We start from the raw sequence: 25,414 nt of genomic DNA on the forward strand, positions 1-25,414 counted from the left end.
CTGTTACCACAACATAGTAATGGCTTTACCCTTCCTTTGAAATAAGCATATTTTAAGGGGTTTAAATAAAAGTTTTTGAAAAGGTCTAAGTCAGTAATGGCCCCATAGGTGGGTAGAGTGTGAATGACAGGTTTTCAGAAAGGCATGACAAACGTAAGAAAAGTCAGCTTGGCCCTCCTGCTTCCTGTGTTTCAAAACTGAAATCCCCTCTGTAGTGTTCAAAGAAGGAGGAGGAATGCCCATAGGTTCATCAGCATCATAAAGAACTCCCCAGAGGGATCTGGGGAGGGGGGTATCGGGAAGGTAGAGGTAAATGTGATCAAAACACGCTGGGTACACGCGTGAGATCCTCAAAGAGTTAGTCAGAATTATCACTAGCAGTCTCAATAAAACCAGGGGTGGGGGAAGATAATTTCCCAGGACTGGGGAGACAGCTCAGTGCACTTGCCGAGCAATCTGAGGACCCAAATTTGGACCCCAGCCCCCCAAGTCCTTGTAAAAGGTAGTTATGATCATGCGTGCCAGATTGCTGAGAATCTCTGGCAAGCCCTAGTGAAACCCAGTGAGCTTGTGGCTCAGTAAGGAATAGTGCAGACTGGAGAAGTTAAAAAATGTGACATCTTCATCTTGCCTCTGCGTGCAGATACCTAGGGCCTGTGCCTGCACAGACACACACACACACACACACACACACACACACACACACACACTCACACCCTCACTTACACACAGTGACCCTTTTGGGGAGAAAGACTATGCATCTACTATATTGCACTATGTCATTATTCTAGCGCTTTTATCTGTCTCCAGGAGCGCTGGGTTTTCATCTCTCCCTGTGCTGGTATTTGTCTCTAACCCTCTGCTGCATTCTGGAGGTCTGTGGTCATGCACAGTGGAGGTTAAGTTTCCAGTCTTGCTCCAGTGTCACTATATAGCTCCAGAGGTTTCTGGGGGGCAGGGGTGCATGAAGCAAAGAAGGGCTCTGGCTGCTTTTCCTCTTGGGACTTTAGAATCTGTTTAGTGTCCAAGCGTCGACAGACCTGGTACCTCACAGTGTTTTGCATAGAACTCGGGGATCAAAATATAATTTCAAAATAATATATTTCCTGACATCCCCTAAGAAAAAAAAATAATTACTAGTTTCTTCCCTGTAAAAGGATTTAGATGGAGTAACACCTGCATTGAGAATTCTGCAGATACGTTAAACTGACAGGCGGTCTCCCAGGCACTCTGCTCATTAATGTTCTGTGCATAAAATTAAAACTTGAAATATATTTTTAAATCCATTTTGAATCATTTAAGCAATTCTCCCGCAAAGAAACTATTGTACTAAAATAATATATTTGGAGCGAGGAAAATGAAAGGCATTAAAATGTCTTAAGACCCCCTGCCTTTCGCAGGCAGGAGGAGAGGGAGGGGGACCCCTCTTTCTCCTGTGAAACTTGCCCCGTGCACAGCGTGCCTGCCTCGGAAGAAAACGACTTCCAAGTAGAGCTTGACTTGAGCCCGCAGGAGCCGAGGGACTTGAAGTTGGATATTGGTTATTCTGTCTCTGGTCTGCAGCTGAGGTGGGGGTGAGGGGACAAGGGAGGTGAGGGTTCATCCAGGTCTCCCCAAAGAAGAGATAAAGGCATACCTCAGAGCCTTGCTTTGCACCAACTTGGGGGGACTTCTGAGATGTCTATGTTTGTGTTGCTTCGGTAGCAAAGGATGGCCTTGAACTTCTAACCCTCCTACTCTTCTTCCAGAATGCTGAGACTACAGGTGTGCACCATTGTACCCAGTTTGTGCAGTGCTGGGGCTAGAACCAGCGTTGTGTGTGTGCTAGGCAAACACACTACTCACTGGGCTACAGCCCAATCCTCCGATTTGTATAGTTGCTTTCAGCGTGTTCAGGACACCATGGGCTGGGTCTTTGGAGCACACTGGCCCTTGTATGTAGCTGCAACAGTGGCCTGATGCACCCAGCCCCCTTCTCTCCCTCATTGCTGCTTTAGCCCATTTATCAATTCTGTATTAAATGCTAACCGAGAGCCAACTCAGCCAGGACTCTCATGATTCCACGTTGGGGAAGACTGTTCAAACTCCCCAGGGGCGAGCACCATGGGAAAGAGGCACCCGAGCAGGAAGGCCTACCTCATTACAGTATAGGAATGGGGCCGTTAAAGAGGAAGAGCCCAAGGATGGCACCAGATGCTCCCTGGAGAGGGATGTGGCCATCAGGGTATCCCCAGAGTCCCACAGTTTTCATAACTCCCAGCCAGGAAGTGAGCTAGAGGATGCACCTTCTCCGTGAGGCTTCCTTGGACTCTAACCAAGTCTTGGTGTAAAGTACAATGCAGCAAATGTCCGCGGGTGAGACAAGCCAAGAGTCTAAGCAGCTGGGGGACCAGGACTGGGCAAACTAATGACCCGGGGGCAAAATGGATCTTTAGATGTTCAGTTACTCACAGGGCCTTCCAGAGGCTGAGAAAGAGGTTCGCTGGGAAATGGTCAAGACTCTGACAGACACCTGCTACCTGCCAAAAAAACCTACCTGGGACCAGGAGGCTGCAGCACCCCAAGACCCATCCAGTCACGCTCCTCCTCTCTGTCCCCACTCTTTCTCTACACACAGCTTCAATTGTTCCTGAAGTGTTTGAGCTTTGATTGAGTGGCTTTTCCCGGGGAGGGAGGAATAGGTATGTCCTTGTAATGATTTCAGCCACATAAGACGATACTTCCGGGTTCTAGAGCCACGCACATGCAGACATGCCTTCAGGCAGAAGTGCCTGAATGTTAAAGGGCCCTGCGTGACCCACGAGAGCACGTGTGGTTACATCCACGATGACCCAGCTAAGCCCTTGCGCATGTGTAGCCCATCATCTGCGTCATCTGCGTATGACGTAGTCACACCAACCCCTATGCGCATGCACTAGGCAGCCTTTATAAAGCTGGACGCGCAGTCTTTCTCTCTGCACACCCACTCCCCAGGCCTGTATACCCTCTCTAATAAACTCCTAAGCAAGTTTGTTGCGTGTTCTGTGTTTCCTTCTCACTCACTCTGGGTAATTTCATTTCTGCCTGAAGGCTTGTCTGCACATGCATGGCTCTAGAACCCAGAAGTATCAGCCTTATGTGGCTGAAATCATCACAGTCCTTACTCCAGATAAGACGCCAAGGATAGACCAAAAAAACGAGTCCACCGATGTCCAATCTGGCAAAGCAGTGAGTTTACTGGAGCTACTTACAGGAGTATGAGGGAGGGCTGACTTCTAGGAACACGATGGCATCGGGAACACTCAGGCATGGTCGTAGACTAATTACAGATCATAGCTAACTCAGAGGCAGGTGCATCGGGGAAAACCAACCCCAGCAAGAGCGGCAGCTCACCAAAGCTGCATCCCTGGAGCTCCCTACCAGAGTTGCAGGCAGCTCAACAGGTAGGAAAGTCTCCCCCATCCTAGCAGCTCTTACTACTTATATAACCCTGGGGACAGAAGGGCCTGGGGAGTCCTATAAGCTTAGTGACTTCTGAGGCCTTTGAGATGCTTGCTTCCTGGGTCTGAAGGAGCATCCCCCAGGACAGGATGTTTCATTTGGAGCATCCTACACACTGGAGCTTCCAGCTTATCTGTGCTTTAGATGAAAAACATCCCCCAAAGCTCATGTGTTGAACATTTGGTCCCCAACGTATGGGAAGGTTCTGGAACTTTTAGGAGGCACAGTCTTGCTAGAAAAAAAGTGTATCACTGGAGGACCTTGAGGCTTCAAAGCCAGCTTCCTGTTCCCGCCACATCCTTTCCCTTCTGCAGCCATTGTTGCTCACTGTGGTGGCTTGAATGAGGCAGGCCCCCATAGGCTCATATCCTCAAATGTGTAGTCCCTAGTTGGTGGGCTGTTTAGGGAAGGCTTGGGCAAGCGGCCTTGTCAGAGGCACTAGGGGTGGGCTTTGGGTCAGGCCCAGTCTCTGTCTGCCAGCTCCCTGTGGATTAGGACGCAATCTCTCATGGTTACAGCTCCAGTACCACACGCGCTGCCACGCTGCCTACCATGAAGATAAAGGACTGACCCTCTGAAACTATAAGCAAGTCCCCAATGAAATGCTTTGTTTCTAAGAGCTGTCTTGGTCATGGTGTCTTCACAGCAATAGAACAGTGACTCAGACACCCACTGTGATGGAATAATACCCTAATCTAGAAGCCTGAAGAAACCCTCCCTCCCCAGTTGCTTTTGTCAGAGCACAGGAAAACTAATTCTGGGCCTGATAGAAGGCAGCTGGGCCATGGACGGGTGTTCCCCTGGGAGGGGACCAGTGTAGCTCTTGCAAATCATAGGTCAGTTCTCCCTTGAGACCGGCTCTCCCTTTCTCTGTCCTCCAGTGTCGTCATGACTTCGGTTACACCCCACTACTGTGACATCATTGTCCAGGGTGACCTCACTGGAGCTGAGTGGAAGCCAGCACTATACTCCTGAAGTTCAGGAGCTATTAGCCAAATGGACCGTTTTTCTTAACAGCTTCAGGCATTTTGTTATAGCAATGAAAAGTGGACAAACATACTACCCAAACTGCAAGGCCTGCCAAACCTAGATCTCACAATATTCGTCTTTGTTGTTTCTGGGAACAGCCTCCCTGACCAACCCGTAAGAGAACTTCAAAGCATCCACATCGCCGTTTGAGTTGGTGTAACACTAGTCCCATATAGAACTCTTTGGCTGTGCTGTTTTCCTGGGCTGGAAGCTTCTAGGAGGTTGGAACAGGGTCGTTCTGGGCACTGTCAGGTACCAGAGGCCCTGCACATATAAGAGACTCAGTAACATTTGCTGAGAACAGTATGACAAAGGCCACCTTGAGGCCTCCCTGTGTCACTGAATACAAGACAAAGAATGACACTCTGTGGGGTAGAATGGAGGTGCCACCCGCCTTCTCCCCTTCCAACCACACGACCCTGCTTCCCTTCCAGCATGTCTAACCCTTTGTGGGAATCCCCTCTACTTCGACTGCCTGGGATGATGAGAACTCATCATGACACAGCCCTCTGGGAGGGCTGACATCATCAACTAAACAAAGTCTGGACTCACCTCGGAGCTGAATCACAGGGCAACAGGTGCTCAGGCAGATGGTTTCCCCAGGACATGGTGGGTACACTGTGTCCTGTGTTTTGGCCCGTTCAGTCTTGCCACCCTGCTGGAGGGTGCCCTAGGTTCCTGCACTCCTTCCTGCCACTAGGACAAATATTCTGACCAAAAGCAACATGGGAGAAAAGGGTTTATGTCAGCTCACACTTCCAGGTCACAGTTCCTCACTGGGGGAAGTCAGGGCAGAAACTCAGGCATGCAGATCCAGCTCCTACCAGGGAAGCTAGCTCACTGCACAGTCAAGGAAATGCAGCAGGGCTTGCTAGCTGGCTTGCTCCAGCTGACACTTAGCTAGGACTTCCTGTCTAGGGAATGGTGCTGCCCACAGTGGGCTGGGCCCTTCTACATCAATTAACAAGACAATCTCTCACAGACATGCCCATGGGGTAATTTGATCTGGGCTACTGGTTCTCAACCTTCCTAAAGCTGTGACCCTTTAATACAGCTCCTCATGTGTGGTGACTCCAGACATAAAATTATTTTTGTTGTTACTTCAGACCTGTACTTTTGCTACTGTTATGAATTGTAATGTAAATACATGTGTATTTCCATGGTCTTAGGCAACCCTGTGAAAGGGTCATTCAGCCCCGAAAGGGGTTGTGACCCACAGGTTGAGAACCTCTGATCCTGCATTTCCTCAGTTTGCAGCTCTCCTTCTAGGTGGCTCCTAACATCAAACCTAACCAAGGTAGAAGGATTGGAATTCTAGGAAGAGTGGCTCACTGCTGTGGGACAATGGTTTCACCCTGTAAAGATTTGTTCCTTGTACTTGTTTAATAAAATGCTGATTGGCCAGTAGCCAGGCAGGAAGTAGAGGTGGGGCGATGAGAACAGGAGAATTCTGGGAAGAGGAAAAGTGACTCTGCAGTTGTCATCCAGACACGAGGAAGAAGTGACTGCTTCGCCGAAAAAGTACCAGGCCACGTGGCCAATACAGACAAGTATTATGGGCTAATATAAATTATAAGAGTTACTAAGAATCTTGAGCTACTAGGCCAATCAGTTTATAATTAATGCAGACCTCTATGTGTTACTTTGGGGCCGAATGGCTGCGGGATCAGGCGGAACAGAAACTTCAGTCAACAGCTCACTAGTAGGGGTTAATAGATGTACCTGACCCTACAACAAGTGATTCTGTCCAGGGAAAACAAGTCCCTAGTCCCATAATTAAGACATTTCTTCCACCAGACAGTGGTGGTGCATGCCTTTAATCCTAGCACTCGAGAGGCAGAAGCAGGTGGATCTCTGTAAATTTGAGGCTAACCTGGTCTACAAAGCAAGTTCTAGGACAGCCAGTGCAGTTAAACAGAGAAACCCTGCCTTGAAAAACCAAAAGGAAGGAGGAGGAGGAGAAAGAAGAAAAAAAAGGAGGAGGAGGAAAAGGAGGAAGAGGAGGACTTGAAGTTTTTTCCCCAGTCAGCATCAAGGGTATCCATCTTCGTGGGCTTCAGCAGCTGGGGCTAGCCTGAGATGGGAAGCCTAGATATGTAGGGATTGCCCCGCAGCTGGAGGTCTGGACTAAACAAAGAGAGGAGGTGAGCTGAGCACCAGCCTCCATCTCTCTCTGCTTTCTGACTGTGAATGAGGTGTGACCGGCTGCCCCACACTCCTTACCGCGTCTTCATGCCCGATGGCTGGAAACCACAACAAACCTTCCTTCTGGTAGGTATCAATCACAGTGGTGGGGAAAACAGCTAATCCACTTCCTTCCTTCCAGTCGTTTGAGTTGGGGATTCGGATCTCAGTGATGAAAAGTGGGGCCAGGAGCTGGGCCCACAGAAGACTCCCAAGCCTGTTCATGGCCACAGTTCCTGCCTGTTTCTAGGGTGCCCTGTGCACAAGGCCACAGGCTGTGCTTATTCCTAATGTCACAGAGACATCTAGAAGCTTCCCGAAGCAGGAGCAGGGTTTGCCTGACTACACAATGAAAGAAACGGGTCTTTTTTTCCTAGTCACCCACTTCATCCCTGAAGAGGGACCTGGGAGAAAGGTCAGGGACAAGACCCGAGCCGACCCGAGGACCCACTCACCCAGGAGCAAGGACACTGGCGGTACTATCCCTTCTCATCTCAGCGTGAATACAGGTCAAACCATCGCAGACCCGCTGTCCTTGAGCAGGGGTGGGTAGAATACTGAGCGGGAATAGAAAAACGCACGGGAGGACTCTCAGAACAACACCAATGACTTCCCACAGACCTCAGCAGACTAGAGAAGCCTGGCTAGACAAGCCAGCCTGTACTAGATCCTGTGGAGGCCGGATAGCTCTGCAGGGAGGTGCAGGGAGGGCAGAGTGGCATCTGCAGCGGCTGGAGGTGGCTGGCAGTGCTGGCTTGTGATGCCCAGGATTCGGGCAGGATGTGTTCTTACTAATAGACATCGCCAAGCTCTGTGCTTTTGGGATTCCGCACCTGGATGGGTGCTCTAACCTCCTTGCTTGAGGCTTAAGTTTTGAAAAGGGCCAGGGACAAGGATTGGTGGTACAACCAGGCCATCCCGACTACTCAGGGGGCCGAGACAGGAGCATCTCAAAGCACAGGTCTGCTTCGGTTCCAGAATGAGTTCGAGACCAGCCTGAGAAACTTAAGGAGACCCTGTGAAGGCTGGGTCAGTGGTGGAGCGTGTGCCATGCTCTGGGACCAATTCCCAGTATCAAAACAGAAGTGGGGATGTTGGTGTTAGGTCTAGAGGTCACTCAGAGGGACACGCGACAGGGCGCTCAGAGGGCAGAGATCAGCAGCGGCAAGTTCCAGGGACCCACCTCCCCTGTAAGTGTACCTTGGTCTCCGCCTAAGCGTCATGTGTTACCTGGCAACCGGTCCCCCAGCAACGAAGGACGCAGAGTCTAGGGCAAGAGATCACAGGTTTGCGGAGACCCCAGAAGCCATGTCGCAGAAGCCGCTCAGCACCACGGCCGCAGAGCGTATGAACCTTGTGGCCCAGGACGAAATCTGGTAAGACCCCTGGGCCAGGCCCTTCTCACCTGCCAAGCGCACACCTTGGCGGCCTCAGTTTCCCCGCCAAGACTAGATAACAGCCGATCTCTAGGCACAAGAGGAGTGCTCTTATGATAATCAGGAACATGAAGGAGAGGGGGCAACATTGGGTACACAGGAACACCTCAGTCTGTACACCCCTCCTTCCTGCCCGCCGCGGAGACTGGAAGAATTCCAACAGGGAAATTTTTTTTATTTTTTTAAGATTTATTTATTTATTATGTATACAACATTCTGCCTCGATGTATGCCCGCATGCCATAGGAGGGCGCCAGATCTCAGTACAGATAGTTGTGAGCCACCATGTGGTTGCTGGGAATTGAACTCAGGACCTCTAGAAGAGCAGCCAGTGCTCTTAACCTCTGAGCCATCTCTCCAGCACCCCAACAGGGAATTTTAAAAGAAGATAAAAAATTAAAATGCTAATATTTGACAAACATTGGAGGTTTGGCCTTTCTTGGTTTTCCTCGATTCTTTGAAACAAGAAGAAATGTTAATTTTAAAAGACCCAGGGCTGGGTTTGGTTTCCCACATCTTTAACACAAACACTGGAGACGCAGAGACCAACAGGTCTCTGTGAGTTCAAGGCCACCCCAGGCTACGTAGTGAGACCTTGACTCCAAGAGCAGCAAAAGGCTATTCTCTGAAGAGTCTGGTGCAAGAAACATTTGTCTCTCGTCCACCCCCATCCCCCAGCACTGGGTATGACTCTGAGGCTTTGAGAAGCGAGAAGCAGAGTGCTCTGCTGCTGAGCTGCAGCCCCTCCTCCCTTCCCCCTCCTCCTCTTCCCACCTCTGCTTCAGCCCTGGGTAGGACTCTGGTCAAGCCTCTGCTCTGCTACCGAGCAGCAGTCCCAGCAGCCCCAGCAGCAGCCCCAGAAGCCCCAGAAGCCCCAGAAGCCCCAGAAGCCCCAGAAGCCCCAGAAGCCCCAGCTTTGTTTTTCTGACTTTTGATTTCGAGTCGCCCAGGCTGGTCTAAACTCACTCTTCCATAGCTCAGGTGGGCCTTCAACTTACCATCCTCCTGCCTCAGCCTCCGAGTATCTGGGATGACAGGCCCTTGGCTCTCCTTGTAAGCTCCCTAGTAACCATCTCGGTGACTCTTGTCACCTCCCTTCACACCCATGGGGACAATTGATGATGGAGCCTGATGAAGAACCTGCTTCATCTTAGAACTGTTGCTTTGTTTGTTTTATAGGAAACTGTATAATTCTCCCAAGTGGGAAACAGCATCGTTTCCACGAACCACACAATCTCAGTATTTTAAAGGTGTTTATTACCACCCAAGAGGAAACATTATCCTTTGCCCCCATCCCACTAGACAAACTCCCATATATCCTTCGATATCCAGACCAAAAGGCCCCTCCCATATGAACTGACCCTCTAGAGCCTCCAGATTCTGGTATCTAACGTGACTCCAGAGCACTGGCAATGGCCATGGTCAAATGTGAGGTTAACTAGAAATGGGAAATTAATAAATTTCAAAAGTTCACTCCCAAAAAAGTATCATGAAAATTCATGAGAGTTGGCAATTTTTACTTCCTTCTTGAGATGTGGCCATGGGAAATTTACAGCCATGCTTGTGGCTCCTGTTTGAGGCTCATGTCCATTACATTTTTATAAGAAATAGACTCTGGGACTCGGAGGGACAGTTCAGCAGGTGGGAGTGTGACAGGGAAAGTCTGATGACCTAAGTTCAGATCCCTAGAACACTGTGAACTGTCCTCTGACTTCCACACACATGCACACACTCAGACACTAAGTACACACACACATGCACACACTCAAACACTAAGTATACACACACATACACACTCAAACACTAAATGTATACACACGTACACACTCAAACACTAAATGTACACACACGTACACACTCAAACACTAAATGTACACACATACACATATGAAAAGGAAAACAAAAAGAAATAGACTTTGTCTTCCAGGCTCTGGGCCTAGGTATATAACTTGGCCAGACCCCAAACATGCAGAGACTGGGGAGGGGTGCAGGTTCTGATTCTCAAGTGAAGGATCAAGTTGAACTCAGTGTTTGCAGAGCCTGACACATCACCTCACCAGCTGCCCCTCAACTCAGCCCACTCGTGGGCATCTAGGAACTGTGTTTAATGTGGAATGAGCAAGGGTGGGGCTGGAGTGGGGGATCTGAGGACAACACCCCAAGAAGGTCTGGATGTCAAGTTCACACTTGTTACGTCCATACTTGCAGGACTAAGTGTCTTTTTCAACTCACTACCGCAGTCCACGGGTATGTCTGCCTCTGGCTGCTCTTCCTCGAAGGGTAGTAAGGCCCCCAGCCTAAGAGGGCTAGCAGTCACATGCCCCTGCAGTGGTCAGCCCCAGTCCCACCTGCACCATCTCTCCCACCTCCTCCTCTCCTGCCAGGCTCTCTTCATAAGTTAAGGGAGACTCTGTTGAGGGCACTGACCTCTCTCCTGCTCCAGCCCCACTCAGATCCCCTGCAGGCCCACTAGTCAGTGCGCAGGACACAGAGGCAAGCCACCAGGACTCCACAGGTTTAGAGGTTCGCACGGTGGACTTTCTGAGAGCATCACTGCCCACCTAAGTGTTTCCGTTTCTCAGGAGATACCGTCTGAAGGCTGAATACGAAGCCCAGGAAAACTGGCCGACAAAGTGGGGCTATTTAACGACCTCCATGGAGAAGGTAACTGAGAAGTTCATCGGGGCCCCCTCTTCTCCACCCCTGACTCCAGGCTGTAGCCAGTGATGGCAGGAAATAAATGGCTACCTTCCGATAATGGGCAAGAATGAAATGAAAGAGAGGGACTGATGACCGTGCGTAAGAGCCACACAGTAGGATAGCTGATGTCCGCTTCGGGCATTCACATATGCAGGCACGGGTACACACACACACACACACACACACACACACACACACAATTTAATTAGCTTTTTTCTGTTCCCCTGAATCCAGAGGTTCCTTTGAGGGGTTGCAGAGCACTCTCAAGGCACAAGGCGTGTGCCAGGCATTTCCTCTAAACCAACGTTGTGGTTTGCGCAGCAGCCAGGCGCATGGGGCTGCTGCTGCATGCCCACTTTATTAAAAAGGCCAGTGAGTTCAAAGAACGATGGCTGGGCACAAGACTGGCAAAGCGGGCACAAAGACGAGGAGCCAGCTGGCCTCAGCCTCACCTTGAGGCCACCTGACCCTCTCCCTTCTGTGAAGTAGGATGGTAGCTCTCACATGACTTGGGGTGTAGGGTCTGTGGGCCCCTCTGCAGGCCTGGAGACAAAGAGTAACTGAGACAGTGCCTTCCCCAAAGCGTGGGTCAAACATTCAGATGTCTGCTAGGGTCCAGACAGATGACAGAATGAGCCGAGCTGTGATGACACGGGCGGAGAGACAGTGCTGGTCACAGAGGCGGCCACCATAAGCTCAGCTTCTAGAGGGAGTGGGTCCTTGTTATAAACAACAACAACAAACACTATGCAGACACTCATAGTACCCACAGGGCTTCTGGGCTGGCCTGTTTGTGAAATAGCTACCTCTGGCCAGACCCCAGGCAGGTCCTCTTCCTTTGCCAGAACACAGTGACCAGAACCGCATAGTTCAAAATCCTCTAACTCACGGCATCGCAAGCCCCACCCGCAGCCCACCCACTGCACAGCTTTGAAATTATGCCATTTGTAATGAGGTTTTTAAAATTCTTAGATAGTTATACGGTTTGAAATTCGATGCATAAAGTAGGGGCCTTAATAATGTACTGTTCGTGAGTGATTCGATATTAATATTCCTCGTGTGTAATTAAATTGGGTTTCCAGGGAGTTTTAAATGGCTCTAAAATCTCCCAGGGTGTGGGGCATTCATTTCTGGTTGGAAAGCTTGGTCTTGGAGTCAGCGCAGGCAGTTTTTAGTTTGAGTTCTTGACCAGGGATGTCCCCTCTGGTCCCATGATGGGGTGTTAATTCTTAGGCTGGAAGACTAGTAGAAGGGGCCTCAGCAAGGGCCACTCAGGACTAACTTAGCAGCTCGGATCCACTTTGCCATCTTCTACTTGTGCTGGGGCTGTAGCATCTCTACTTAGAACCCCACGAGTATTCTCTGTTACATGTGAATGAAGGACCCACACCCTGAAGCCTTGGCCTGACGTTCCTATCTCTGGGGTTCCGTTTCAGCTGCTTGAAGGTGAGGAAGAACCACATACCCCAAAGCCTAAGATTGAGCTGCCCAGCCACTTCCGTGTCCGGCCGGTGAGCCCCTTGGACAAATATATCAAGGTTTGCAGGCTGTTTTTATACCATTTTCTTAGAAAGAAGCAAGTCCTACTGCAAACTGTGGTCTTTCCACTACCAGGGGTGAGGACAAGGCCATGCTGTCAGCCACAAGAACCCCACAACCAGGTTGGGAACCTCGCTGGTAAGACACCTGCATGGACATGTTAATCATGCACACATACCTGCACATATCAACACAAGCAGGCATGCGCGTACACACACATGGATTTCTAAACATGCTCATAGAAAACACAGGCACATACAAACATGCATACATGTAAATATAAACACAAACACACATACATGTATGAACACACATATATATACACACGTGCACACAATCTATGGGAGCAGGCAAGTAAGGGAGGTTCAAGATTTACAATGAGATCTGAGCCTGAGTCCCGCTTTACTATTCAGCTCCTGTGTTGTCTTGGACAAGTGGCCCAGAGTTTGTGTCTCCATTCCTTCCTTCGTCACTGTATCCCAGGGTTACTGGAATACCTTAGGGAGCGGGGTTCTATGGACAGTGTGCTTGCAGGCCTGGGGACAGACGCCAGCATTTCCAGAGCAGTGACCGCCAGTCATTGCTGCTGGGTAAGCAATCAGAGGCAAACAAGGAAGGGATCCTCAACCAAAAAAATCAAGGAATGCAGTGGGCAGGCGATGTTCCACAGGGTGACCAGAGCCCGTGGGCAGACCCCTCGTGGCAGGCTGTTCCCATTTGAATGTCCCGGACTCATGAGCCACCAGTCTGTCTGAACCAGTGAGCTACAGACTCCGTGAGACAAGGTAGGGAGCCCTTGAGGAAGACACACGTCAGGCTAGTTTTACAGCAACTTGACCCAGCTAAAGGCATTTGAGAAAGGAGACTATCAACTGAGAAAATGCCTCCATAAGATGTGTCAGTGGGCAAGACTGCAGTGTAGTTTTTAAATTACTGATTGATGTGGAAGGGCCCAGCCCATGATGGGTCCTGGGTTCTCTAAGAAGGCAGGCTGAGCAAGCCGTAAGCAACGAGCCATGGGCAACAAGCCATGGGCAGCATCCTCCACAGCCTCTGCTTCAGCTGCTCCAGCTTCTGGCCCTGTTCTGCCCTAACTTCCCTGGATGATGGACTCCAAGCTGTAAGATCAAACAAATCAACCCTTACATCCCCAGCTTGTTTTTGATCATGGTGTTTTATCACAGGACTAGAAACCCTAAGGCATGTGTCTCAGCCTCGTCAACTTGTCACAGCCTATAGTCCTCTGGAAGGAAAGCCTAGTTCAGGCTAGCCTATGGACGTATTTGATTATAACCTGATGTGAGAGGCCTCGGCCCACTGCAGGCAGCGCCATCCCTAGGCAAGTGGCCCTGGGCTTTAGAACAAAGGCCTATAACCCTGACCCTATGAGTGAGCTATGGGTGCGCCAACAAGCAGCATTTCTCCGTGGTTTCTACCTCGGCATGCGGCGGTGAATGCCTTCGCTGATGAGCTGAGACTTGGAAGTATAAGTCAGTGTCTTCCCTAGGTGGCTTTTGATCAGTGTTACCAAAGAAGCAGAATGGAAACTTAATGAACACACAAAAGCCAAACTCCAGCCTTCACACACACACACACACACACACACACACACACACATTTCTGCACACACTGTTTAATGTTGGTTTTCCTGTCTTCTCCATCCTAGGCCTCATATGGCACCATGGGCACCTTGCAGACACTCCCGTGGCACGTATGACCATTTGCCCCACCATGAGATGCAGGCCTTCCTCCTGTCAGCACCTATGACTCACCCCTTGCCTTTCTCCTTCAGGTCCATCCATCACCTCCAGTCCCACAGACCACTCAGGGCTTCATCGGGTGGCGATCTGGGGTGCCAGGCCTGAACAAGTGCTTGGAGCAAGACACAGAGATCCGCAGCTGCAAAGGGGCTTACGCCCGAGAACTGCACTGGCCTGAGCAAGGCGTGTACTGAAGGTCACCAGCCTCCGCATCAGAAGGGATGCGCCCTGTACCTGGGCAAGCCTCCCTGAGGACAGCTCCCCCATATCAACGGATGTGTTGAAGAGTAACAGTCGGCCTTGGGCATTGCCATTTAGTGGTGCTTCCAAGATTTTTGGCTTAAGTAAGCTAAAATAGATACTCTGGTTTATTTGTCTGTTTGTTTGTGTGGGAATTCTTCTCTATGACTTTGGGAAACAGTGATTTAACTCTTAAGCAGCACATTTGGGGATGTAGCTCAGGTGGTAGATGGCTTATATACGTGCACTGAGCTCCAACACCTCAGAATACTGGCTACGGTATCAATCACAACACTTGGGGGACGGAGGCAGAAGAAATACGTTCAAGGACATCCTCGGCAAATCAAGTTTGAAGCTAGTCTGAGTTCTGTGGGATCTTGTCTCAAAAAAGAAAAGACTTTAACACACCTGCCCAGCTTGAGGCACAGTGGTGCAGGCCCATCATTACACAGAGACTCCAAGATTACCTGGGGAGCAGAGTGAGCTAGGTAACCTGGGAAACCCAGTAAGATGCTTTCTGAACATAGAAAGAAGGCTGGAGGTAGGTCTGTGGTAGAGCGCTTGCCTAGCCTGCTCACAACCCGATGCTCAGTCCCAAGGAACCTCCTGTGAAAATCTGTGTCAGCTCTCATGGCCTCTCCCAGCCTCCTCTTGCTGGTGAGATTGCTGGTTCATGGCTTCTGTGTTCACCAGCTTCTCTTCAGAAGAAATGAGATAGCTTGAGGTTTCTTGTTGAGGTAACTTCAGGAAGTCCACAGCTTCAAGGGCAGCGACCAGGCCAAGGCCACCAGGTGGATTTCCCAGAGTCCCTTCCTGAGTTTTCTGAGCACACCTGACCCATTCAACAGCCTGGCCTCCCAACCCAGGCCTCCTGCCGCTCTCACCTTGTGGACAACTGTACCTCAGCTAACAGTTCCTTCCTGCCGTCCCCTGCTCAGTTCTGCAGCTTTCCACCGGGTCCTCCAGCAGCAGGTGGGAGGGGTTCCCAGGTGATCAGAGAGGAAGAGTATTGTGTGGCAGGCATCACAAGCTGTATGCTCCAAAGCAGGCAGGCAGAGCTTTGGGACACTGTGGGAGCTGTTCCTGGTCTCTGCTGACTCTGAGATTTGTGTAGTCTAGGCTGGTGTGGAACCGTTAGATATCTGAGGATGACCTTGAACTTCTGATCCTCCCGCCTCTGCCTCCCAAGGACTAGGATTACAGACATAAATTACCAAAGCAGGTTTCTGTGTGCTAGGAATAAAGCCCAGGCTCCTGAACACTAGGCAAGGACTCAGCCACAGCTCCAGTCCTGGGGTTCAGTCTGCAACTTCTTCAGATCTGGTCTGAGTCGGTCATCTTCTCCGCAATGAATGACTCTTCCTCCTGTCTAAACTGTGGGCAGGAGGTGTTCCATGACTGGCTGATGGGCTTGGAGAGCCTTCATTTGGTGGAGCCATTGCTGAAGCCAGAGTCCCTCCTCTTAGGGAGATTCGAAGACCCACCTCTCCCAGTTCTGACCACAGGCCTTTACCCCTTCACCCCTCTACGGCCCCTCAAAAAGGGATTTCATGGCAAATCAGAGTCCAACACTAGGGGACAGAATCCCCTCAGCATCAGGGCATCCCCTTACCATCAGGGCTGGGAGACCAGCAGACAAGTTCCTGCCACATGGGGACTCTCCTCTCTCTGAGAACCTCTAGGTGGAGATTTGAGCCAGCATCTATCTGAGCTCTGTTGTGCCAGGGCCAGGCTTCCTCTCAGAAACCTCATTCACCTCCTGGTGGAATAATTGCCACAGCTGTGCCTATGGTCAGGTTTAGTCATCCCAGCTGCTCAGGAGGCTGAAGCAGGAGGGTCACAAGTTCAAAGCCAGACTGGGCTACTGAGAAGACTGCCCCAAAATAAAAAAAAAAAAAACTGAAAAGAGATAGTTCAGTGGTGAGCCATTTGTCTAGCATGTCCAAGGTCTTCGCTCTGTCCCCGGTCCCTACAGGAAACAAGCTACACTCTCTCCTGCTCCATTTGCTCTGTCAACATTTAGATGGCTTCGTGTGTTTGTGTGGTGTAGAGTATGTGTGTTGTATTTGTCCGTGTGCACATGTGTGTATGCATGTGGAGACAAGAGCTGGAGCTGTCTTCCCCTATTGCTATTAATTTTACTTTTTGAGACAAGGTGTCTCACCTAACCTAGAGCTCACAAATTTGGCTGGGCGAGGTGTCAAGAAGGCTCCAGGAATCCTCCTGTCTCTGTGAGTGCCATTGCATCCCAGTTCTGGGTTTACAGATGTGCACCACTGTGCCCTGAGTTTACATGGTCCTGGATATGAACTCAGGTTCTCATGGTCGCATGGCATTTTCCCAGCCTCTGCTTAGATAGCTTTAGCTAACATCTAGGAAACCCTCGCAGTGGTGGGAATGGTCAGCCTTAGAATTCTTTCTTTGCCCTGTTAAACACCATGACCAAAAGCAACTTGGGGAGGAAAGGGTTTATTTGTTTACATATCCTGGGTCACAATCCACTGAGGAAAGCTAAAGTAGGAACTCAAGCATGGCAGGAACCTGGGGGCAGTAGCTAATGCAGAGGCCACGGAAGGGGCTGCTTTATCGGCTTGCTCCCACGGCTTGCTCGGCCTCTTAAAGCACCTAGGACCACCAGCCTGGGGATGGTGCCACCCACTGTGGACTGGGCCCTCCCACATCAATCAATAAGAAAATGCCCTAAAAACTTGCCTACAGCTGGATTTTATGGAGGCATTTCTCAACTGAGGTTTCCTCCTCTCAGAAGACTCTAACTTGTGTCAAGTTGACATGAAACTAGCCAGCACACTGTCTGTCTGCAGTAACTTAGTCTTCAACTAGCCACATGTGTTCTTTGATTTAAAGAACTGAGCATAAGATGTCCCTCCGGGTGCCTTGTTTCACTCCTCCGCCGTCTTCACCCACTTGCTTCTCCTTGATTCTTGGGTGACCTCTGGTACAACACAATCTGCCCTGTGCTCACTGGCACCTCACGAGACCCAAGCCCCAAGTCAATGGCCCAGCTGAGACTTGAAGTGGACACCCTTCCAGGATTCAATTCCCCACAACCACTGCAAACTTGACATTTAGTCTACGGAAATCCACCTCTTTGTGGGTGTCCACGAAGGCCTATAAATGTGACCACATTTATGTGGTGTAAAATACCGTAGCATTTCCAAGGTCAAGACGCAGCTGGGGAACCCACGTGCAGGGTGTCAACATCATCTCAATAACGAGCCAACAACTGGGCTCAGTCCAAACGAACTGACCCAGAATGCTGCCACACAGGACTGGATCAGGGACCCAGAACAGACCCAGTGCAAGCATGCTTGAGTCTAACACAAATTAGAAACACCTGTGCCGAGTTAACAAAAACGTATAATTGAATGCAAGCTGAAAACCAGGGGGACCAACTCATAAGCATTTTAACAAGGAGGAATGTGCCCAGGAACTCAGCGTTTCAGGATCCCAAAGCCCCAGAATAGATTGCTTGAGAGATTATAATCAACATATTTCAGAGATTACACATTCTGTATATGCACTCTATAATCCCATTGACAAGGCCTGGGTATCCCCACAAAGCTAAACTCATTAATATTTTAACTTTTTAAAAATGTGTATAGGTGTTTTGCCTGTGTGTCAGCCTGTGCACCATATGCCTGCAGTGGCCCCAGAGGCCAGAAAACAGCAAATTCCCTGGAGTTTCAGATGGTTGTAACCAGCCATAGGGGTGCTGGGAATTGAACCCAGGTCCAGCGGAAGAGCAGAAGTGCTCACACTGCTGAGCTGTCTCTCTGCCCACCACCCCCTTTGCTCTGCTGAAACCTAAAAATAAGTACACAAACTCAGACGGAGGCTCTACGGGGTCAGGTGTCGGTTTCGTGGAGTTTTGTCCGCAGATGATCGCTGGTGTCACACTAGATGAACGTCCCTGGGGTTGGTGCATTTTAGAGCTTGAAATCAATAGAAAAGTTTTAGAAATAAAATCACTATTGCCACAGAAGACATTGTGGGAGTCTTTTATATCTGCCTGCCTTTATGAAATTAGGCAGGGATTCTTTTGGTTGTAAAAGGAAGTAACCCACCCCAAGCCAGACAAGATACAGAGGAATTTATAAACTCTGTATCTTGGGAAGCCCCAAGGGTAAGTAGGCTTCAGGTGCTGTTTGTTCGGGCTTTCAGAGGCTGTCTCTAGGACCCAGGATCTCTCCTCCCAGTTCACTTGAGCTTGGTCTGACTCCAGCTACACGAGCCGTATCTCTGCATCGTTAAATCATGGTTTCTTAGATCCCAAAGAGGAGGTACAGGGGCACTTGGAGTGACGAGCTAGTCTGATAGCTTGCCTTCAAAGCTCTGGATTTTTTTCTCTCTTAACTGTCCTGATGGCAGCCTCCCTTGGGGATGTGGTGTTGGTGCCCCCAGCAGAGAGGGTCACACACTCTCTGCTCACCTGTGGCGGTAGAAAAGGAATTTGCTTATTGTGTATCTCTGATAAGCCTACCTGGGGGTCTCAATGGCTGGGGTAGTGATTTTTCACTTGTATTTTAATAAATAAAGCTTGCCTGAAGATCAGAGAGTAAAACGGCTGCCCTGGTCAGCCTTACAGACCAGGCAGTGGTAACACACATCTTTAATCCCTATAGCTACACCAGTTTGCCATAGAAACCTGGCGGTGCATGCCTTTAATCTAGGCCTAGAGAAAATTATAAAATGGAAGGAGACAGTTCTCAGACACAGTCTCATTCTGAGATTCCTGGAGGCAGGATCACCATTTCAGACTGGGGTCGAGGTAAGAGTCAGTGGTTGGCTGCTCTGCTTTTCAGATCTTCAGGTTGACCCCCAATTTCTCTCTCTGAGTTTTTATTAATCATGCTTCAGCTGGGGTGGCTTTTGCCCCTGTTATAGGTCAACCACTACATTAGTTCCTTTGGGCCAACAACCCCTTCCCATGCAACACTGTGCCTACTGGAGGAGAGCAGAAAGACAGACGTAGGGATGAGCACGGTAGTCACCATGGTGTCACTCTCAGACAAGCTCACAGTCCTCATTGTCACAAGAGGGATGCAACTGCTCCTGGCTTTCCTTAGTCCGTGTCCAAGGCTATTTCCCAGGATTCCCAAGTATGGTCTCACTGTGTCTCATCCACTCCAATCTGGTAGCATGTCCATTCCTGAGTCAGCGTGGCCCCAAATGTTCGTCAGTGTTAGGTCTCTAGACCCCTTCTCACCCCCTCCCGTCCATCTCGCTCTCATACTCATCCTCTCAGAGAAGCCGTTTGCCATCATGTGTGCATGCTCGGGGCGTCTCCACAGATCTGGAACGGAAGGAGACCACCATCCAACAGCCAAGGAGGAATGCGGCCTTGGTCCAGCTGCCTGCTGGGAACTGAGTGCTTCAGACAGTGGAGGCAGGGGAGGAGTCAGACCACTGGGCCCTCTGACTCTACCAGTGCACACCCACAAACACAATTCTGGCTGCACACCTCCCACTCCCATGAGAAAAGAAGTTTTGCTTCTATGTATTTCTGGGGCCACGTAGACAAATGGCATAACTTGAGCCCCAGCCTGCAGGCGTTCCCCCCCCCCCTCCGCCCCCTGCCTCGGCTGCCCTCTTCTGCATCCTGGAGAGACCTTATGATGGGTGTTGTTGCCAAAACCAGGCAGTGTGGATGTGGTGGGTCAATTCTGACCCTCACAGCGCCTGGGAGCTGCCTTCACACCCACCTCTCCCCAGAAGCCAGATCCTAGCTAACAGCCCTTTTCTGTTCCCTGACAGAAACCTGCACCTCTATCTCTGTCTACTTTTTATTAAGTTGGGGGAGGAAAATGTTTGGCTTAAATTTCCAAGTCCAAGTCCATCTCTGAGGGAAGCCAGGGCAGGAACTCAGAGCAAAGGAAAGAACCAGGGAGGAAATCCACTCCCGCTCACTAGTCCCATCTCTTAGACAAGCCAGGATCAGCCACACAGACCAGTGGGAGAGGGCTGAGCCCTCCCACACCAGTCATTAATCAAGAAAACGGCCGGTGGACATGTCCATGGCCCAGTCATGGTGGCAACTTCTCAGCTGAGCTTTCTTCTTCTCAGATGACCCCAGTTTGCGTCAAATTGGTACAAAAAAGGCAAACAAACAAACAAAAAATCCAAAACAAAAACCTAACCCACACAGGGTTTGTTAGGCTTACATTTCCGGTTCACAGTCCATTGTTGAGGAAGCAGGATCCAAACTCAAGGCAGGAACTTGAATCAGAAACCATAGAGAAATGCTGTGCGCAGGCTTGCTCCCTGGCTCACAGACATAACTAGCAGCCTGGGACCAGCTGTCCATAGGCGGCTGCTGCACACGGCGGGCTGGGCCCTGCTGCACACGGTGGGCTGGGCCCTGCTGCGTCTATTAACAGCACGATCCCCTGGAAACACGTCCTTAGGCCAGTCTGACCTGGACAGTCCCTCCATTGAGACGTCCTCTTAGACGACTCTAGGCTGTGTCAAACTGACAAGGCTAACCAGAACACCCCACCCCTTGTCCACTTGACTCAAAAATGCATTAATCCAGAGCCTCGTTTGTCACCAGGGTCTCATGTTAACATCATACTCTAGAATAGAATACAACTTTAAAAGTCTTAGCCTTTAAAAAATTCAAAGTTTTAAAAGTTCAACATCTCTTTCCAAGTCCAGAGGCTCTACTATGTTTTCCTATAAAATAAAATACAAGTTACAAATTTTCTCACTCCAGAAGGGAAGAACCAGGGCACAGGAGGAACCAGGTAAAGGAGAAACCAGATTCCAGTAGGAGATCTAGGTCCAGTCGCTGTGTGCAGCATCCCGGACTCACTCATGACCTGTCACCAGGGCACGGGCATCCTGACCTCTCAAGCTCTGCCAACCACAGTACACACAGTTTGTCTCGTCAGCTCATTTAGTTTTATTCCTTACCTGCTTGAGATGTAGCTTTGGCCCCCAGACCACAGTTCCTGTGTTTTGACCCCTCAGAGAGATACTTCCCTGAAGATTTCCCCTGAGTGGGGCTGGTGTCTTGTTAATTCTTGCTAATTCTTCAGTCTGGGCATGACCAAGCATGCACGGATTATCAGTCAAATATCACAAGAATGGCCCTGTCCCGAGTCTTAATTAAGCCCTTGCATAACCTCGCATTTCTCCCACCAGCTTTGTCTTACAAGCTTCCACAATAATGGTCCATTAAGTTCTGAGCTCTCGATGACTTTCCCATCCCAAAGTTCCAGAATCCTTGAATAAACCACTCTAAAGGCATAGGAGGAAGCTGTATGCTCAACTCCGTGCCAGCAACACTCCACTCTCTGATACCATGTTCTGTCTCCTATGACAAAACGCCCAATCAAAGCACCTCAAGGCAGACAGAGGCTCATCTGACTTTTATTTCCAGGTCACACACTCCATCCCTGAGGGAAGTCAGGACAGGAATCAAGGCAGAAACTTCAGACGGGACCAGAAGCAGAGACTGTGGAGAAACGCTGCTTGCTGGTTTGCTTTAATGAACTTGTACAGCTCAGGACCACTTGCCCAGGGAATGGTGCCGCCCACAGTGGGCTGGGCCCTCCTGCATCAATTAATGATAATGGAAACCTCCCACAAACAGGAAAATCTGGCTCGGGCAGTCCTTCAGCTGAGGTTCACCCTCTCAGACAACTCCAGACTATGTCAAGTTGGCCACAAAGGCTGATCAGATGAATCTTCTCCTCACTTTATGAAATAGTTAGAAGGAAGTATAGGAGCATGTGGCCTGGAAGGGTGGTTTAGATGTGTCTACCTTGAGAAAAGGTGCTTGCCACCAAGCCCGACAACTGAGTTCAGTACCCAGGACCCACATGGAAGAAGAGAACCAACTCCCCCAAACTTTACTTCTGACCTCCACATGCCTGCCACATGGAACTTGTATGCCCCTATACACAGAGAGATACACATACACACATTAAATAATAATAAATGTAAATTATATGGGCATCTTCAAAACCTGAACCAACAAAGCTAGGCAAGCCACAAAGACAGTGCTGAGGCCTCACATGACCTCTGGCTGATGGAGCAGAACCACCCTCCACCGCGCTGTGACTACAGCCTGTGCCCTGGGATACTCAAGCTGGAACTTAGTCTCACTACAAGGTATTCAGAGTGGAAACATAATCCCAGCATGGCATCTCGAAGCTGCAAGGACCCCACAAAGTCATGAGCCCCCGTGACTGACTTTGGGGGCTTTGTCAGGGAAGGGAGAGAGACTGGCAGACACCACAATGCCCTGTGCACGCTGTCTCTAGTGTGGTGCCCTGAACAGCCCTGAGACCTGTCTTCTAGAAGGCTGTCCCCAGACAAAGACCTCCCACCTTGTGCCCCAGATCGGGGAACTCAATAAACCTCTTTTTCTATAACATACCCCACCTGGGTTATTGTGTCTTAGCAACAGAAAACAGGCTGAGATATCTCAAACTAAGAGACAAGAAAACAGGCCCAGACCTTGTGGTGCACACTTAGAATCCTAGCTACTTGGGAGGCTGAGGTAGGAATGTTGCAAGTCCAATGCCTACCTGAGTTCTAGAGTGAATTCAAGGCCAGGTGTGGTGCACGATTAATCAAAGCGTTATTAATAAAAACTCAGGGTCAGAAATTGGGATTCAACCTGAAGATCTAAAAAGTAAAACATCTTACCTTGACCTCAGTCTGAAATGGCGATCCTGCCTCTTGGAATCTCAGGAGACTGCGTGACCGAGAGCTGTTTCCTCCCATTTTATAGTCCTCTCTAGGGCTCGGATTAAAGGCACATACCACCCAGTTTCTATGGCAACTAGTGTGGCTACTGGGATTAAAGGTGTATGTTGCCATAACCTGGTCTGTAAGGCTGACCAGTGGGGCCGTTTTAGTATCAGGTCTTCAGGCAGTCTTTATTTATTAAAATACAGTTGAAATGCTACTACGCAGGTGCTTTTTTCCCCCCTAAAGGAAGTTGAACACCCTGGGTTTTCAAAATTAAAAGAAAAAAATCACCCAATTGTTCAATGTTTTTACATTTTTAAATGTTCCAGTTCTTATTGAGTGTGGTAAAAATGAGATACCCCAGAAACAGCAGCTCAGACTCTCTCAAAGAAACACATTTCCAAGTGCTTTCCCGATGTCTCCGTGTGGGTATCTAGAAGGCATCTCAAACTGAACACACCAAAAATTCACCTTATTCCAGCAGCCACCTCTCTTGGCTAACCGTGTCCTTTGTTCCTTCCCAGCGTCCCCACAGACAAGGCAGAAGTCTTGGCTTTCCCCTTCCTAGTCCCAAGGGTTCTTCAACAAAGCTGTCCGCACCGGCCACCACAGCACCTTCAGCCGTCACCATCTTCCCTGGGTACTGTGGTTCGGAAATGGCTTCAGCCACCCCCAGGGTTCTGTGTTGGCAGCTTGGTCCCCAGGGTAGCAAAGTTAAAAGGTGCTGGAGCTATGAGATGTGGGGCCCAAGGGATGGGAGGAGCTGTCGAAGTCCTGGGAAGTAAGTCACAATTCCAAAGTCAAAAGCAAAACACCACGCAAGACTAATTCTCAGACAGTTTCCCCCTAGAAGGGGGGTGGGGCAGTTTGGGAAGAGAACAGAGGTGCTCCCATGGAAAAGAGGCCTCCTCGCCACCATCGCAATGTTCATGTCTTTATTTCAGAAAACGCCTTGAAGACCAGAAGCCAAAAGAGGAAATGAATGTGACAGTTGCGTCCAGGCAGACAAGCACCTGAGACGAGAAGCCAGAAAGCACGAAGGCTTCCTTCCTGTCATCTGGCCTCCGTGGTGGGAAACGCTCAGACTAAGCCAGTTCATAGGAACATAACAACAACTGGGGAGGAGGTGACAGGGCCACCTGGGCACAGGGACTTCTGACAGGGTCTCCTTTCAGGGTGACAAACCAGTTTGAAACTGTGGTGGTGAGGGCTGTACTATAAACACCTAATGACGAGTCCCACCCTGTCAAATGGCCACTTTGTGTAGTGCAAGCTTCTAAAAACGGCTGGGGTTCGTAAACTGTCAATTCTGTGTTCTGTGCAGACAACTTTTCCCTCGTATATCCTCCCAGTCTCTGGGATACATGTCACTTAATCGTGTGATAGAGGCTATGGTGAGTCCTAGAACCCCTGATCAATCCTCCAGGCTGTGTGCCTGTGTGTGTGTGTGTGTGTGTCTTCTTGTGCTTGTTCCTGTGTGTGCCTGTTCATGTATGTACACTTGTTCTTGTATGTGCTTATTCTTGTGTGTGCCTGTACATGTGTGTGCAAGCATGGAGACCAAAGAACAATGTTGGGTGTTCCTTGGGTGACACACACCTGAGTTTTTTGACACAAGGTCTATCAGGGACCTATAACTTACCAAGTGAGTTAAGCAGTGGACTTCAGGGCTCCACCTGGCTCCTCCCTGCCACTGGGGTTACAAGCACCAAGGGCAGCTCTTCCCATGGGTCCCGGGCACCAAACTCAGGTCCTCACATCTTCATGGCAAGCATTGTCCTGGCTCAGCTGCCTCCCCAGCACCAGCCTCCCAGCCCTTCCTCGAGTGTCCCTTGAGGCCAGCCGGTCAGCTGGCCATTCAGTCCCTCCTGTTAGCTGTTCGCACCCAAAGGCTCTGTGTGGGAACCTTCCCAGCCTCGGAAAACCTGCTTTGGTGGGGCTGAAGATAAAAATAAACCCACAGAACATGGGGCCAGAGACGCCAGACACTGAAAAGAACGCGCTGTCTGCTTCCATTTATATCAAGTGCGGAGACAGCATCGATCCAAGAGTCAGGCTGGGGTCTCTGCGGGGTGGCAGCCGGGAGGGGCTCAGGGAGAGGGCACTTCGGGTCACATTCTATTCTTAATCAAGACCCTGGGGACCCAGCTGTGTCGAGCCTGTGAAAATTCGCCAGGCTGCACATTCGGGACACTGCACTGAGCTGTTTTCTCGGGTTCAGGAGTTTTCAGAGAAACAATTGTGTGTGTGTGTGTGTGTGTGTGTGTGTGTGTGTGTGTGTGTGTGTGTGTGTTGGCCATGTTTGAGTGCCTGCCAGACTTTCATC

General features: G+C 49.9%; 1 protein-coding gene across 1 annotated transcript; it reads left to right on the top strand.

The window, feature by feature from the left end:
* Positions 1-8,001: 8,001 nt before the first annotated feature.
* Cimip1 (ciliary microtubule inner protein 1) lies at positions 8,002-14,321 on the top strand. The gene is made up of 4 exons (XM_050152947.1): positions 8,002-8,069; positions 10,711-10,792; positions 12,265-12,366; positions 14,160-14,321. Exons 1-4 carry the CDS (start codon positions 8,002-8,004, stop codon positions 14,319-14,321), a joined length of 414 nt encoding a protein of 137 aa, XP_050008904.1.
* The last annotated feature ends 11,093 nt before the right edge of the window (positions 14,322-25,414 follow it).

This window comes from Alexandromys fortis, unplaced genomic scaffold, assembly GCF_014885135.2.
Source record: "Alexandromys fortis isolate MF-2015 unplaced genomic scaffold, M_Fortis_MF-2015_v1.1 scaffold_81, whole genome shotgun sequence".
Lineage (NCBI taxonomy): Eukaryota > Metazoa > Chordata > Mammalia > Rodentia > Cricetidae > Alexandromys > Alexandromys fortis.

Excerpts from the sequence above, each read along its gene's own strand:
- Cimip1 (XM_050152947.1), top strand. The coding sequence starts at position 8,002 with ATGTCGCAGAAGCCGCTCAGCACCACGGCCGCAGAGCGTATGAACCTT. Across the intron at positions 8,070-10,710 it reads GTGGCCCAGGACGAAATCTG|GAGATACCGTCTGAAGGCTG; the intron begins GTAAGACCCCTG and ends TCCGTTTCTCAG. Across the intron at positions 12,367-14,159 it reads CCTTGGACAAATATATCAAG|GTCCATCCATCACCTCCAGT; the intron begins GTTTGCAGGCTG and ends TTTCTCCTTCAG.